Genomic DNA, 17,173 nt, shown 5'->3' on the forward strand with positions numbered 1-17,173 from the left:
CACTCGATGACGTAGTATGCTTGAAATAGTGGCTCTGGAGCAGCTTTACTCGACATTGAGAAACACCCTCAGTCTAAGATGAATGACACATTATAGATGTATACCATATAGAATGGAAACTGAATGAATCTTCTGCTGGCTACTTATACTCTTACACTCTCAGAATCCTTTGCTTTATTTCAATATTTGCTTTTCAGACACTTGTGATAAAATAAGTGGCTAAACAACAAAGAAATCAATGTCAACGCTGCTTCATGTTTTATTCAAATGCCATCGCTACTGCCTTTTATCCCCTTGAAGAACAGATTCAGAGTGAACAGAGTTCTACCCTTCAATGCAATCTTTGGTAATAAGAACATGTCGGTCTGAGCTACAGTAGTGATGAGGCAGACTGTTGTGTTGTGCTGGCTAAACAAATGTTTTAAAACGGCTGCGTCAGGCGTACCTTTCCCAACAGGCATGAGTATGGGCTGCACCCCTCCAGAGCCGCCGCCGCCCCCCCCCAGCTGCTTCAGCTGGTTGGCAGGGATGGATAAGACTGTCTGCTGAGAGCTGGAGCCTCCAGAGTGGATCTTCAGCATGCCTGGACAGAGCAAAGTACATTCAACAGGAGGCGCAATGCGGCTGGACCCAAAATATGTTTGTTTAAATAATTTAACAGATGAGAAAAACAGTATTTATATAAAGTTGGGACAGATCTGATCCTATATTGGAATTCCGGGTACCAATCCAGATTTACCCATGGCCAAAATGTTTTGATTAATTTGTAATAAAGTGGTTTTACTAACTATTATGTAGGCCTCATATCTTTTTGTCTCCCAGAGTTAGATGTACAAGCTGGGTTTAAACTTTAAAATCAATTGTAATTGTAAATGCAATATTCTGCAACTAAGTGAGCTAGTAACAGTTGGCTAACTCAAACAGACTTTTTTTTAGAACCAAAACAAAAGAAAGGACGGCAACTTATAACGTCTGTTCAGCCAAAATTCCAATTAATAAAAGTTGTGCTGAACTACACTAATTCCAAAAAATAAAATATCTGTTTCAGTAAATGTAAGTATAGAATCTGATCGTGACCTAAAAGATACTGGAAAGTTCATCTCTAAATGCATACCTGAGAGAGTAGCACCCGTCTTTCCTCCTGCTGCTGCCATTCCGGTGACCAGCGAGGCGGCATTGACCAATGGCTTGCCGCTGCTCTTGGGCACACCCCCCACAGTCCCCGCCCCTGCAGCCTTGGACATGCTGACCACAGGCATGTTGGTAATTCCTTTGGCCACAGTAACTAAAGCTCCAGTTGAGCCTGCAGCACTTTTCGTCATGGTGGCAGAGTTTCCGGCTCCCTTGACCAGCGAGGCCACGGCCGCCTTGGACAGGCTGCCTCCAGCGGCCGCAGCTGCTGCAGCACAGGCGCTCTTAGCTGCATTGATCACTGCCGCTTGATTGGCTGCCACCAGGAGCGAGTGATGCTGAGAGACAGGTTTCCCGCCATCGGCAGCCTGCACACACAGAAACACAGCTGTCAGCCCGGAAGTAAACACAAACACTTGTTTTCTGTCATTTTGACCTCTATCGATGTGTGTGTGAGTTAAGCTGAGGGAAGCTACGTTTGAAAAGACAGTCAAGGAGTTTTAACTTAATGATACAGAGGTAAATTAAAATGATTTATTATACCAAATAAAAACGTTGTTTTGGAGACACGTTTCATTTCAAAACACTTACTTTAGGCATTGAAATAAACACTTTATGGGGTGACACGTGTCATCGCTTCTGCAGCTACATCACAGAGAATGTGTATGTGATATGTATGATAGTTGTTATTCTGTGAACATTTCAAAAATACAAATTGGTTTTTAGAAGGGCAGATGAGACGTGCTGGAAAACGTATTTGACTGTGGCAGGACTTTGGGTACAGTGCAGCTCTCAGAGTGAGATGTGCCGATCAGGTCAGTGGTTTTATGGTATTCGCAGAGACAAAAGAGTCAATTTCTCTGACGAAGAATCTTCATGATTCAATTAACAGTCCTGAAAGGGCAGTTTTTCCAAAACAGGATCAGCAGTGATGTATCCCTCTTTTGTATTTGCGTCAACATCTTCTGGGCCTTTAGTGTTTTTCTCTGTATCATACTGTTACATATTTTATTTTGCTTGTTTGAGCCTCTAGGTAGTTTTTTTGTGTCTTTCCATTCCCCGAGTTAATGAGGCCTGGCCACAGACTCTGAAGTCATAATCACCCAAACACACCAATGCTGATGTACCGTGCAGGGCTCTTCACACATCTCAACTAACTGACTAATACAACACTCACCTTGCTACTGCACTCACAATGTGTCACTCCTCTTATCCATCTATTTCAACTGCACTGGAAAACCACTAGAACATGTATCTCTCACTTGTGTAAAAGCATAAAAACTACATTATATGAACTCGGACTATTCATCTGCAATAGCATCCTTCATCACAATGAAATAAATTCCCTGTTCACCGAAAAAAAACATTCATAACGATTATTTTTGTGGGAAATATTAAATAAAATGTTTTAAATCAAACTGGATTTGATGGAAATGTACCAATATCTAAGTTATTGGAAACATAAACAACCAGTTTGCCAGCATAAACAGAAAAAAACATCTAACATTTTGAAGGGAACAGCCCTTTGGTTTGCAATGACTTTGAAAAAGAAACAACTGTCAGACAGAATAAAATGGAAGAATATGACGACTGGGGAACTAGCCTGTTGTTGACCGGCTGCTGCAGCGCTGACGGGGCCGGGGGTGGAGGAGGTGGCAGTGATGACTCCGCCTGTCATCCTCAGTGTGGTCGTCCCGGGCTTGGACAAGTGGCCTGCTGCTGCCGCGGTGACCGTCTTAATAGAGCCGTCGGACAACTTCACCTGGGCACCCTGGGAGCCGCCCACCACCTGTCAATCATTACAATCACAATGTTGAACGGGAGCTGCCATTTAATTACAATCCACTACGAACATAATTAAATGGAGAGGAAGCAAGTAAAGTGGCAAAAGATGAATTAGCACAGTGGGAGTGCTACTTCAGATACCAATTCTGGAACCAGCCGTAGCATATTTTTATAAGGCAAAAAAGTAAGGTTTTAATGTAAAGTCACCATAAAAGGGTCAGATAAAATGTGCATGTTAATATCCTACAGTGTGTGATAGGGTTAATGCTCGTTTAAGACAATTCATAAAAAAGGCCATAAATTACCTCAAAATCATACAGAATAAAATGTTTTTTAAAAATGTAATCAAATAATAATGGTCTTATTATAAGAATTGTGAATAAGTAGTGAGTCCAGCAGCTTCCCTTAGGATCAGACATTGTGGAGGATCAGTGCTGCGCTCAGTTTCGTTAGCCTTACTGACCTGAGCCAGGATAGCAGCCTTCTGTCCCGCTGTCACCCGGATGGCCTGCTGGGTAACATTTGCCGGAGATGATGCTGCATGGCCTGCTGAACTGGAACCCCCCTGCTTCCCTGAACCCTGTGCTGGCTGGCCCACTAGAAACGTGCCCTGTGGATACGCAGAGTTAGGGAATGGGTAGAAATCCAACATCATATCACTTTGCATTCAAAGTCAAGGCATTGTCATGGTGTTAATGTGACCCACTCAGCACTAACACACTTTTAGTTAGTCCCTTTTATGAACCAGTCTTAAAGCTAAGATAAACATGTTACCCCATTTATACTGTGCAGTCAATAAGGGTACATTTTCATAATGTGACGATTCTTAGCATCTAAAATGAAATCAACTACACTAAAAGCTTACAGGAAATGTAATTAGCCTTCCTAAAAATCAATTAATTATCCTATTAGCTCTTAACTGGAGTGTGTGTGCATTTGTATGTATCTGAGCACTTGTAGATATCACACCTAGAAAACACTTTTAACCCTGAAGATTGATCATTATTAGGAAACATAGTCAAGATTTGTTACTTTAAATGTAAGTGGAAACCTTTGCTGGCAACTTCATTTTATTCTGCTGGCTAAAGCAGTGTTCTAAAGCTGACTGCAGGATCAATGCTGCTATAATGAATGTCTCTCATTAGGAACACATCAGGCTCAACCTCCACACTAGAATACAAAAATCAGGATTCACCGAGGGAAGGAAAGCTCTCTGCAGACTGTGCATGCAAGTCCTGCCGTGCCATAAAGACATCAACTATAAGATCTGTGGTGATGAATACTGAATGTGCAAAATCAACTTCAGTTTCCTTCAGATTTTAATGAAGCAGTTCAAACTCTGCTCAAAACATGCCAGAAAAAACGAAACAATTAAGAATCCACAACAGAAGAAAAGACATCAAAATAGAAGTTGTTTATGCCAGAGTAAGCATCTCTCTAAGGTTTGTTTTAGAGCATTTCCACCCACCTGTGGGGTCTGTTTGAGGATGTAGGACGTGTAGGAGAGGTTGGAAGGCAGACTGTTGGATGATGAAGAGGAGGAAGAGGAGGTCTGAGAGCCCCCAGCGCCGGTCGATGAGCTGCTCTGGGACTGCTGACCTAAATTACATTCAGCCACATACACATCAGCCCAACATCTGATGAACGATCCTCTTATTCTTCATCCATAACTACAGCTCATCCTCTATGCAATCATTTGTGTTATCTCCAAAAAGTATTTTTGTACCGGGACAGATGATTCTGAGCAGAGCTGTACAGAGTAACGTTGGTGTACTGTGACATTTTTTTTTTTTTAAATGACATACAGGGCTCTGCTTAATCTCTTTAATCTCATTGCGATTTGACAGAAAGTGTGCCGTGAGAGGGATTGTGGCTCGCAGAATGCATTCAATAAACAGCAGAGAGAAAAAGATGACTAGGGCTGACTCACTGTCCAGAAGGAAGTGTAGCAGCCACAATCTGTAACTGCCACCAGCATGCTTCACAGCTTAGAGAAGAGGGTTTCTTACTTCTCCCAAAATGTATAACAAAGGGTTCATACACTTTTTCACCAAAGATTTTCAATGACTTTTCCATGACCAAAAAAAATGACTCTTTCCTAGCGGTACCACTGAAAATGGTTTATTATAACATGGAACAGGAAAATAAGGTCTGCATATGAAACATGTTGTAAAACAAATAACTTACAGTATTTATTATCATTATAGTATTACTATTTTGGCGATTAGATAAAATATAAATTATATTTGATGCAACTTTAGTTACATTTTCATGAACTTTGGGAAAAACATTTTTTTTCCATAACTTTTCTATGGCCTGGAATTAGCATTTTGACTTTTCCAGGTTTTTAATGACCGTATGAACCCTGATAATAACTGACACCAGTAACATTTTTATGACAGCTTTCTACAAATGAAGGCACAGAGGAAAAGTCAGGGCTTAAGTCATTTAGTCCGGATGTTAACCCCAGATACTAATTCATCCCAGAAAATTCCCAAAGCTACCAATTTCAAACTTCCATGTAAAAGACACAGAAGGAGAGCAATATATTATAAGAAGTAATGAGTTGTGCAAAGCAACTATGTTCAGGCTTTCTTAACTCACTTAGAAATTCCTAACTATATAACCTAAGCCCCAACTTTTGAAAGTGGAGGTGGTATTATTTCTAAATAATACAATATCTGCTTGGTTATTTTATGCATTTTGCTGCCACAACACAAAGTGTCACAGATTTGTATTTTAGAAGGTGGTAACTTCAAAAAGACATTCTACTAAAAGTGAAAGAGAATATTTCCCTGGTCCTGAACAGCTCCCTAGAGTTGGACAGGAGTGTATTAATAAGTAAGTGACTGAAAACTAGAATCAAGCAGCAGCAGCAGCAGCAGAGGGCGTTGGTAAATAACTATTAACAGAGTTCTTTAGCCAATGTCTGCATTTCAAGGGTCATTGTAGCATGTCTCACCTGCGCTGGAGGCTCGCAGGATGGCTCCCTGTGGGATGAGGAGCAGCTTCCCCTTCCCCGACGGGTTCTTACTGTTGGTGGTCAGGTAGAGCTTGGTGCCTGGAGGCAGGTTGGCCAGATTAGCCAGGTTGTTGGCTGGCAGCTGAAGAGTAGCCATCACTAAGGACAGCAGAGAAAAAGAAACCAATAATGCACATGTACAAATATGAATAAAATGTCTTTGGCTAAACATAAATGTGACTTCTGTCCAAGTGAAAGTGTATGTTTACTACAGGCGCAGTACCCTTGAGTCAAAAATTATTTCACCTCATAATTCTTTTTTTTTTCTTAGTCTTTCAAATTTGACTTTTTGTTTGTTATTTCATCATATTTCTTATTTTATTTAGTTGTGTATGCCCCCAAAAATTGTAATTATAATTCGCTACGCAATAGGGACTTCATTTAAAACTTAATTAAATGTGTAAATGCCATTTTCTTTTTATTGTTATGATAATTGTACACTAATTGTGCTTCTTAGGAGGCGTGTGGCGCAGTGGATAGAGCCTTGGTGTTGGGTTCAGGGGGTCACAGTCGTTGTGTCACTGGGCAAGACACTTCACCCCAAATTGCTCCTGTGGGGATTGCCCACAGTATTGAGTATGTAAGTTGCTTTGGATAAAAGCGTCTAACAAGTGACATGTAATGTAATGTAATGTCTTAAGACCAACGTTGTCTGAAAAGCAAAAGCCATTATCAGACTTGTTTTATTTCTTTATCTAAAGAGCAATCTATTCAGTCAGATAAAGATTTATTACTTATTATTTATTATTATTAATTACTATTTCAAGCAGTTCATTCGATATCCAGGGACTTTAAATCCAAGTGTTTCAAGGATTTAGTGTCACATGGACCTGCTGTGTGTGTGTGAACTCTGACCTCCACTCTTGCCACTTGACCCCCCAGTCGACTTGGCAGCCGCCTGCTGTCCAGAGAGCCCACTGGCTCCGCTGACGATGGCTTTAGCGAGGCCCTGAGCCAAAACCTGCTTCCCACCCATCACCTTGGATACAGAAGGGTTGCCCTTGGCGACCAGAATTTGTCCACTGCTGATAGCTACCTGTTTGACTGCAGACTGGAGCGTAGAGCTAACTGGGATGCCTAACATCTAGAAACAAAAGAAAAGTTTTGAAGAAAATGTTACTGTTGCATATCACTATTAATATAGAAATGATTGACATGTGATCGTGTGTGCGTATATGCAAGGGTCCGACCTTGCCAGTTGTGGTCCCCGTGGCCCCTCCTGTCTGTTTCTGGGCCGACATGGAGATCATGTGACCTCCCTTCACTGCGACAAACTGGTGTGCTGCTGTAGCGCCAGGCTGCTGCTGGCTGGTTACTGTGGAAACCATCTGCTGCTGCTGTGTCGAAACTTCCCCTGGCTCCTGCTTAATAATAACCTGCAAAAACAGTGAGTGAACATGAAGCAAAGGGATACAACAGCCCTAAAACCAAAACCAGTTATAGATGTAGTAGCTGTTATCTAACAAAAAAGGATCATTTAGTGATTAATGAAACCATTTGTAAAATCACGACCCCCTTGTTCTTTTCCTGAAGGCAACAGACGCAGAGCAGTGAGGAGATATTTTTCCTAAAACATATTTTTGAAAATCAGCATCATCATTTATTCATCAAGAACATTTTTTTTTTATTCTCCATCTGTTCCCATCTGCCCTGGCCTTTAGTACCACAGCAGGAGCCTATGACAGAGAGGAATGTCATTTCTGAGCAATCTCTGTGATCAAACTGAATTTTTAAGGGAAATTATATTTAATTCTTTAAAGGTTGTGACGGGATAATGAGCATGTGGGAGTGGGAGGATTTTACAGCGGGGTATTGACAGCGAGTGAAACAGAACCAGGCAATTCTCCCTGCAAAGCTCCCCACACCCCCTCCTATCTTTAGAGTGATGTCCCATTTAAATAGCTTGCCAAGGCACTCACATCTGCCGAAGATAGCTCTGTCCTACTATTAATACCTCCCTTAAAGAAACAGATACCACAGGGACAGACCGGCATTTTTTTTGGAACAGAGACCTTTTAGCTCAGATCTTGTTAAAGCGTGACATCTTTGACCAACTCACCTTCACCCCTGATGAGAGGAAGGTGCCGGAGTGAAGTTTGGGGGCTGGAGAGCGAGCGCCATGGGCCACAGACTGTTTGGCTGAGGGGCTTCCTGCAGAACACATTAATACACAGAATAAGTCATGGAGGAGATGAGTGCACAGGTGATGGTTCACTGCAGTTCCTGCCATCCTTTCCACAGATATCACGGCCCTCGTGTGGCGAGGTGACAGTTCCCTGTCAGGGTTACTCAGCGGGGGTGTTGAAACCGACCAGCCAAGTTGTGTCTCATACCTACTGCATTAAATCTGTTTTCTCCCAGGATTGGTGAATCAGCCACAACACCCACATCATCCAGCTTGATAAAACATTTTTTATTGGCACTGTGCATTTGTGGAGGAGGAGTGGGATTGGCTGAGCGGGCGAGAAAGAGTGAGCAATCTGGGGTAAAGAGCTTCTAAGTAGCATATGAGCGGAGTTTCTGATGAGAGGAAGTCAATGCAAAAGCCTTGAGGACGTAAGATGACTCCGTAATGGGGTGAAACACGAATAGAGTGCACAATGGCACTCATCGGTCAAATTGCAGTTTGCATCATCTTGTTTGTGCGGAAATACAGATACACAAACAAATACTGAACTTGACGTGAGCGATGGGTCTCATCCTTAAAATCCGGCCATGAAACCCATCAGCCCAGTCGCCATGGTAACCTCTCATCCAGCAACCCTCCTGCTGGCTCACCGCACGTCATAGTTTGAGTGCAAAACGAGAACAAGATTGAGAGACACAGAAAAAGAGAGCTTTAAGAAGAAAGTACAACGGGGGAAAGAGGACAAGCAAGAAATAAAGAAATAAAGAGAGAAACAGACAAAGAGTAAGGGAGAGCCATGAGGGTTCTTCATGTGTTCTGCTCTAAAGTACATTTTGATATCCTCAGACACCGCTCCACTATTTTCGCTGCAGGTCCACTTCCGGTTTCAAGCGGCAGCGAGTGGGAGGTGTGTACCTGTGGAAGCGGCGGATGAGGAAGCCATGCCGATCACCTGGCCGGGCTTGTCAACAATGATGTAAGGGTTATTGAGGACTGATGAAGAGCCCTGCTTGCTGTGGACAGGGGTGGAGGTGATGGGGGTGCGAGGCAGTGGGGAGTGGCTCGGGGTGGAGATGGGAGAACCTGTGGGGGAGAGAGTTCACAGGCTATGAGATGAATACTTGGGATGTTAATAACAAATCAAATGAACATGGAAATGATGCCTATTCAATTTCCTCTTGGTGACATGTGTGCCACTGGTGAGGATCCTTGCGTCACTGCTGGACGGTGACCCAATTCATTTTGTTAAAGTGAAACTGGTTTCGATTTAAGGTTACAGATTGAACAGGACATTTGGAACTAGTGGAACTCATGAGAAGTCTTGATCTCTCAAGAGTTTCATTTGAAATAAATCCACCGAGTGAAGAATAAGCATCAATGCCAGGAGCAAATTGTGCGAAATACATGAGACGGATCAGTCGTGTGAATATGGTTACTCTAACAAAGCCTAATATCAAGACAGTGAAGTGTTTGCTGTCAGCGTCTCCTGATGGTATTGCTACTTTCTCAGCATAAAAGGTGAAATTAGGATGTTATGAAACATGTTAGGCTGTACAAATATCTGAATTAACTTTGTCATATGGCCACTGGGTGGAGACATTTACCTGAAACTATTTTACAGCTCATGGTGATTGGTTGGAACGATTTCCCCGGAGACTCAGCAGGGCTTGGCGTCTGTCCTTGAGGGACAATCTTACAGCTGGCAGTGATGGGCTGGAAGGCAGAGTTGCCATGGGTACCCAGAGTGATCCTGTCTGCAACTTTGGGTCGGGTTGGGGTGCGTTCACCAGCGGTGAGGCCGGAGCTATGGCCGCCTGCAGACCTGCCCATCTCCGCTTTGATGAAACCTAGAAGAGAGGGTTTTTAAAAAATGTATATTCCATTTCAATCACAACTGGAGTTAAGATATGCAAACTATAGAGGGTGAGTGTGGAGAGTGTCTACAACAGTCCAATACCCACCAACAGGCAGATGGAGATGATAAAGTTAGTCTGTGGAGTTTGTAGATAACTTTTGTTATGTTCACATTCAGTTTCTCACCAAATCGATGTGTGTATCCTTGAGGCTTAACAAACATGTTCAACAATAATGCATTCAAGATATTGCTCGTAAAACATTCGCAAAGCCGATTTAAAATCCAGCATTGCTTGAATCTAGAACTGCTAGCCAGCAGTCATGTTCTTAATGCCTTTACTTTTGCAAAGGTATGTTTCTTTTTGTACCGCTTCAAAGCAGCATCAGGACTGCTTGTCTATGTGGGTTTTCATGTGAGACAAAAACAAAATGGGACACACTTGTGAAATATTGCTCCCCAGTGTTACTAGGGGTCAAGAAATAAAAAGGGCCCCTTCACTTTTCTTCAATGTTTCTGTGTGCGTACCTTTATCCACACTGGGATCGTGTTGGACTGGAGAACTGGAGCGTCCATAACTCTGGGGCAGGGAGGCGCCCATTGGGGGGCTGGCTGCTCTGTGAGTCACCTTGGAGGAAGAGGGCTGAGGAATGAAGTCTTCCCCAAGAGAGTTCCTATGGAGCTCCACATCAACCACCTGCAATAAATATAGCTCACTGTCAGAGGGAAGCTCAGAGAAAAGAAGTCACTGGAGGGAACAGAGTAAATATGAATAACTTACAGTCTCTGCTCCGAGTGTCTGCAGCCCAGTGTATGTTCTGTCCAGCTGCAGGAAATAGAAAAAGATTGTTGGAAGTACAAACTTTTATGGAGTTAAAGTGTAAAGTAGAGGTAGATACTTGAATAATGGAGTATTCATCTCTATTTATAGCTGTAAAGTACAATACAATGAAGAAGCTTTCTGATTATAATGACGTCAATCAAAGACTAAGAATCCCAAAGTTGTACTTCCCATATATCATACAAGTTCATGCCAAGTTCCATGTTCTGAGTCAGCACTACTAAAACAGGTCAAGAAGGCCAGCTTGATTAAACATTGACCACTAATAATCAACCAGGGAAGTATCTCAGTTGAAACGGCATGTGTATTAATATTGTGTCTCAGCCTGAAAAAGCGATGTGGTTCCTGATGTGGTCTGACCTTTAGCTGGTGGATGATGTCGATACGTTTGTTGCGCGGGTCATTGAAGTGGATCTGGATCCTCACAGGAAACTCCCCCCAGCCGCGACGTGTTAAATGAAAGGGAGCCTCACTGAGAACAGTTTCAAAAAAGGCTCATGTGAAGTTGTGAAAATCAGCTTTGGAAGGGAAAAGAAATGTGAAGGATTCAGCCCAATGAGAACAAAAACTAAAAATAAGCTCCCATCATGGACTCTTAATAATCTCTTAAAATCAATGCCTTGAAGGTCTCTCATCTTCTCTCCTTTGAAGCTTGAGGTTTTCATCCCCGAACAGACTCTGATCTGACTGCCTGCATTAACAAGGGTATGTGTATGTGCATGTATATTGTTGTGTCTATTCAAGAATACACTACGGGGAATGCTTTTTTTTTTTAAACTTTGATTCATCCCTTCATGTTCACAGTATAGAGTCAGCAGAAGGCACAGGCCCTGTGTGGGGTTCAGTGTAAATGAAGACTTGAGTCAGTCAGGGGGGGTTTATGAGCGGCTGCCACGGCAACGTGATTGCCTTGTCAGCTGAAACAGCCAGGAGGCTACGGCTCAGGGTGAGGATTGCTGACTGATGAAAGAGACCTTTTTTTTTTTTTTAAAAAGCCACAGGCAAACATAAATCCTTTGCCACTTTTAGAGGATGAATACTTAAATGAGACAGCTTAACCAAAAAAAAAGCCGTTCTTCTGTTCCTTTAAGATGAAGACTCAGATCGCCTTTATTAATCCCTGAGGGGAAATTCCGTTTTTCTAGATGAACTGTGCGTTACATAATAATCTACACACCAAAGTGCTTTGGGCTAAAGTATACACCTTAATACGCATGTTGTTCTTACTAAAAATTGTGTAGGTGTGACCATTCTGAGTCATCTCAGTGTTGACTTCTAGTCTGACTCATGGTGTGCTAAATAACGTAATCGACACCACCTAATGATGTGTGTATAATCCGCATGATTATTTCTTTTCTGAGTTTGCATAAATACTAATTGCTGGAAATATTTAGCTGGAGTAAATATCACTCAAAAACACAAATGTTATGTTTCACTTCAGCGAGGATTGACAGGGACTAACCTGGCTGCTTCATTACATTTCCCACAAGGGGACGCTGTATATCAAAGGATTCAAACAACAGTCTGTTTACTACTGAGTCTGAGTCACACACTGTGAAAGAACAACAGTTGACTGTTTATGCACTCCTGTATTTAATTGAATGTTGCATCAAGGTGCTATTAGACACATGCATTTGGTCTACCTATGTTGTAAATGTATTATCTTTTCAATTTACACACGGCATCTATTGCACGTCTGTCCGTCCTGGGAGAGGGATCCCTCCTCTGTTGCTCTCCCTGAGGTTTCTCCCATTTTTCCCTTTAAACTGTGGTTTTTCTCTGGAAGTTTTTCCTTGTAGGATGTGAGGCTCTAACGACAGAGGGTGTCGTATTGTCATACTGATATTCTGTACAAACTGTGAAGTCCACTGAGACAAATGTAACATTTGTGATATTGGGCTATATAAATAAACATTGATTGATTGATTGATATTATTCAGAAGAGTTTCCTCTCTTAGTTCAGCAAAAGAGATGAGGAAAACTACAAACCTAAAATAATAATATGCATTTAGAAGTAAACTAAACACTGTCTCTATGGGCAACAAAACACGTGAATCTTATTTAGAGAAACTTTGTTCTTATCTCTCCGACTTAAATTGTCTTTAGTCCACATGAAACAGCACCCAAGAGCTTATTTGTTTAACAACAGAGGAGCCCTGCCTTTATCAGAAAATGTGCACATGACTGAGGAGTGCTTACTCACTTGGTCTCAAATATAGGGAAAAACAAACACACACAAACCTGACTTCCACTAGGTCGTTGGGTTTGTAGCTGGGATGCAAGAAGAACCAGACTTTCTTTACAAAGTGGTCGATGCTGGGTTCCCTCCTGGAGCCTCTGACGTACACCATCCACTTGTGGGTCGACTGGTCATTTTCTTCCCGCTTATCTGGGGGAATGTACCTGAGAGTGAAAGACAACAACCGATGAATTGTGGAATCGAAGCGGATCCAAATAGAACCTGCCAGGGAATGAAATACATGAAATGATTAATAAGTTGACATTAGAGGTAAATTCAAACAAATGTAATCGCATTTATTTGTTATTAACTGTCTTTAACACGTTACATTTTTCTAACTTAACTATTCACTGTAGATTCAAATTCAACAAATAGACTAGGCTTTAAAACGTGCTTGTGATGGAGATACATACCAATTATACAGGGGCAATTACTCATTTGAAATAACAACCCCTCTAGTGCACAGTTCACCTGTAGTCTGGTCAATTTTATGTACAAATAGGTTCCCACCACCATTCCCACCACCATGCAGAGTTGCTTCCTGTGATGCCTGTTTTTCCATTTTTTTTAATGTGATTTTTAAATACATGGCAGTTGCATCACCCATTTACAAAAAGTAGGTTGTACATTTGTTGTTGTCAAAGATAACTACCTGCTAAAATCTTAAGTCAATGTGCCTTTTAAATTATTTATAGGTTTTACTTTACACATCCCTCCAAAAAGGCAAAGACAAACCACTTTGCTGACTACAGAAAAAAAGGCAATTTTAGCTTTATCTTTGACTCGGCTTTCTTTTTTTTATGGTTGACCCGTTTGACTGGATCTTGCATTCACCTGGAGTTGACTAGTTTACAAATGTGAGCATCCAGAACATTTTTTTTGTTGCTTCTGTCTACTTTGTATTTTAAGTGATATTAGTATATAAACTTGAAACACATAATTGTGATCAGTAGGTACATGTTTTTTCATCATATAAACAGTTTGACAACTTCCTGAGAAACTATGTGAGTCAAACGTTTGCTTAGTTTAGTTACATACCTGGAAACATTCCCCACAACAATTGTCTTTTTTGCATACAGTCTTGAGGCTTCATTTCCGGTAGGGTGGTATGTAACCCTCTGCTCAGCTCCTGAAGATAATGGCACACCAAATGTGTCCTACAACAAAAAATGGAGAACATTAAGGAATCTATGAAAGATAATAAAAACGCAAGACTAATGCTGTTACCATTTTTTCTCTTTATCACATAACCAATAACACGGTCTGCTTGGTCGATTGAACTCACCTTGCCGGTATTGCGCCCTGGTCTGCGGTCCTGCCTGCTGCCGTCCTCTCTCCATGCTCCCTCTCCTTCCCTCTCAGCCCCCTCTCCTTGTTGTGAGAGGGACTCGGACTCTGACTGGGCCAGAGACTGAGTCTCAGAGCCCTGATTGAGAGGGGAAGAGGACCGGGATGGGGACTCTAGGAACCGGCGGATGGCTGGATGGTTCAGCATGGCAGGGTCACTCTTAGAAGCATGCTAGGACACAGAAGAAATGGTGGTTGCTGCCACTGTTCTATACCACTGGCTTAGAGCAGCTGTCAATATATGAACATATCTTATCTTAACTTACCTCTGGGTGCTTTATTATTCCAGCGCTGGCATAGTAATTGGCCACTATGCATGCCCTTAGCTTGTCCATCATCCTCCTGGCTTCATTGAGTCGCTGCAACATAGTGAAAAGCAAATAACCAAAATGCTCTTCTTTAAACTGTGAGCATACAACTCAAAATGTAAGTGATCATCTGTATGTCCTCATCACTGATACAAACAAGTCAATTATAGTATAATGAAAATAATAAAAGATACTTTTCCAGTCATTCAGATACCTGGCTTATCACATCTATCTCATGCTCTTTGTTCTTCATCTCTAAAGAAAACTGCTCTCTGATGATGGTTTCAATCTTCTGTACCGCTGCTTCTCGGGCTGAAGGAGTACCACAAATTAAAGAGCCGGGATCAATAAGTACAGTAACTTGTAAGCTGTCACAACATGTACTGTGATAGGGTTCAGATCATGAACTTACCATTATGTTCAACTGCTTTGTTTCTCTTACTGTTTTGGAACAGCGAAATGTCATCATAATCGGGGTCATTGTCTTCTATTTTCCTTTTAATCCCGGACATAGCTGCCTGCAAAGAAGATGATATTAGCAAACATGCATATATAAACAGCTAATGCAAGCTAGGCACATCAATATTATATCACAGCCAGTTGTGATGGTATTTTGTTTTTTGTCTTGTTACTCTTGTATATATGTAAAGTGCATGGTTTGAGGAACCAGTGACCCAAGACTTCCATTGCATAACTACACTGTAGCTGTGTATATGACAATACAATCTTTAAGATTGGGATTTGTGATGGTAGTTAGCATCAAATTAGCCGGCTAGCAGTGAGGCTAATGCACACAGCTAACATTAGCAGCGCAACCATAGCCTTCAATGAACCAAGTTATCTTAACAAACACATTAAACGTTAGGCAACCAGTCTGTCTATCAAACTGTGTATTTGCATAAATCCGTGCCTGTCTTTCGTGTAGCCGGTAGCCCCGTTACGTTAAACAAACGCTATCTTTGTTTGCTAATTTAGCTAACGTTAGCACACATTTGTAGACACCGATTGAATCAATTTGAAATGCAAACTTACTGGAGCACCCTGTGTTGCAGAGCAACGTCTCTGTGTGAGGCGTGTGTTTTAATTCAGTGGGAACATATCCTTTGAGTTATTCTATATCAATTTCCACACTTGTGTTTAGTAAATTGCTAAATCTCGAGGTGGACAAGTAAGCTAACTAAGTGGTGGACAGTTAGCTTTGCACTTCATCAAAACAGCCACCAGGGACCAGTATTCTACAGAACAGATGACGCTAAGGTCGGAACCGTCGGAACACACTCAATGTAAACATTATGCATTGTAATCTCTCTTTAGTTTGTTCACTATATTATTATATATTAAAACATGTTTTAAATAATCCTAGCACTTCTGGATAGAAGTCTTAATTCACTCTTATATTGGCACTAGTGGTAGTAGTCTTACACCCCCATGAATATTTTAAAGCTTTTGACTGATGATTGCATGATTTACAAGATGTAACAATACACAATAAACTCTATAATTATTTAACTTCTCTATGGTAATTTTTTTTATTTCATGATTGATTCAATGGAAAATACAAAAAGGAATCTGACTATGGCCGAAATATGTCTACAAACATATACTTGCTTTTAAGCCAGGAGAGTATAGATATTGACTATTGACCCTGTATATTAAGACTGCAAATTCTTACTAAATATAGGCCTTTACATGTTTAAGTGTGACTGTAATGTTAAACAACATGCGATGAAAAAAACCTGGCATGAACTGAAACAAGTTTCTGATGAGTACATTTAAGGCATACCTAAAGCAATGATACTAGGGACATGATGATAAGGTACATTTTGTCCCTAGTATCATTGCATTAGGCCTCACTATCATTCCTTTAATCAAGTCCACAAGTGAACCTGTTATCCATACAGCTATGAGTTTCATTTGAGCCACACAATACATGAGTATTAGATGGTAAAAAACAATTAATATTCATCATTCTTACGCATTTCAAAAAGCATGTATGTAAAGCAATGAGCACATTTTTGTTGTTGTTGTAATTTGTAAAAAATAAACCTCTCTTTCAGCAGTGTAGATATTAAAGATGAGTATGGATGTAAGGGGGTAGCATGCTGCAATTAGCATGTGAATTTAATAGATTAATGAACTGACACAAGTAAGAAATAGAGTGTTTTCCTGTCTGTGAGTGTGTGTTAGTAGTCTACTGATGAACGCTAAATACTTTCCATATTGTTTAGTGTGATTTGAGAGACATAAGAATCTGTGAGAAGAATTTTTGTGGTTTTCATTGAACCAAACCATAATAAGGAGAACATAAATCAACACATAAGACCAAACACAAAGGCCTTTATGTAACACAAGTTGCTCAATCCTTGAAACAATATGTGTGGTTTTATGTGCTGTTTTCTTGTTCAACACAATGGCTCATAAACAGATCACCAACATGATTGATTCATCCCTTGATGAAACAGGATGCATTAGCCATATGAAGCAGATTGATAAAGTTTGATAAGACAGTATTGTATTGTA

General features: G+C 41.1%; 1 protein-coding gene across 1 annotated transcript in view; it reads right to left on the minus strand.

Annotated features, from left to right (window-relative positions):
* The window catches only part of yeats2 (YEATS domain containing 2), an 18,868-nt gene extending 2,972 nt beyond the window's left edge, over positions 1–15,896 (minus strand). The window contains exons 1-22 of the mRNA XM_079651026.1: positions 15,686–15,896; positions 15,066–15,171; positions 14,868–14,965; positions 14,612–14,704; positions 14,284–14,517; positions 14,037–14,155; positions 13,001–13,162; positions 11,120–11,231; positions 10,700–10,744; positions 10,447–10,615; positions 9,671–9,913; positions 8,982–9,149; positions 7,998–8,089; positions 7,129–7,314; positions 6,794–7,022; positions 5,879–6,037; positions 4,385–4,515; positions 3,380–3,526; positions 2,735–2,920; positions 1,115–1,499; positions 281–583; positions 156–172 (exon numbers count right to left, since the gene is read on the minus strand). Coding sequence (XP_079507152.1) covers positions 156–172; positions 281–583; positions 1,115–1,499; positions 2,735–2,920; positions 3,380–3,526; positions 4,385–4,515; positions 5,879–6,037; positions 6,794–7,022; positions 7,129–7,314; positions 7,998–8,089; positions 8,982–9,149; positions 9,671–9,913; positions 10,447–10,615; positions 10,700–10,744; positions 11,120–11,231; positions 13,001–13,162; positions 14,037–14,155; positions 14,284–14,517; positions 14,612–14,704; positions 14,868–14,965; positions 15,066–15,165 — 3,378 coding nt within the window. The 5' untranslated portion in view covers positions 15,166–15,171; positions 15,686–15,896. The remainder of the gene's footprint in view (positions 1–155; positions 173–280; positions 584–1,114; positions 1,500–2,734; positions 2,921–3,379; positions 3,527–4,384; positions 4,516–5,878; positions 6,038–6,793; positions 7,023–7,128; positions 7,315–7,997; positions 8,090–8,981; positions 9,150–9,670; positions 9,914–10,446; positions 10,616–10,699; positions 10,745–11,119; positions 11,232–13,000; positions 13,163–14,036; positions 14,156–14,283; positions 14,518–14,611; positions 14,705–14,867; positions 14,966–15,065; positions 15,172–15,685) is intronic.
* Positions 15,897–17,173: the final 1,277 nt, after the last annotated feature.

Source organism: Notothenia rossii (assembly GCF_949606895.1).
Source record: "Notothenia rossii genome assembly, chromosome: 9".
NCBI classification, from domain to species: domain Eukaryota; kingdom Metazoa; phylum Chordata; class Actinopteri; order Perciformes; family Nototheniidae; genus Notothenia; species Notothenia rossii.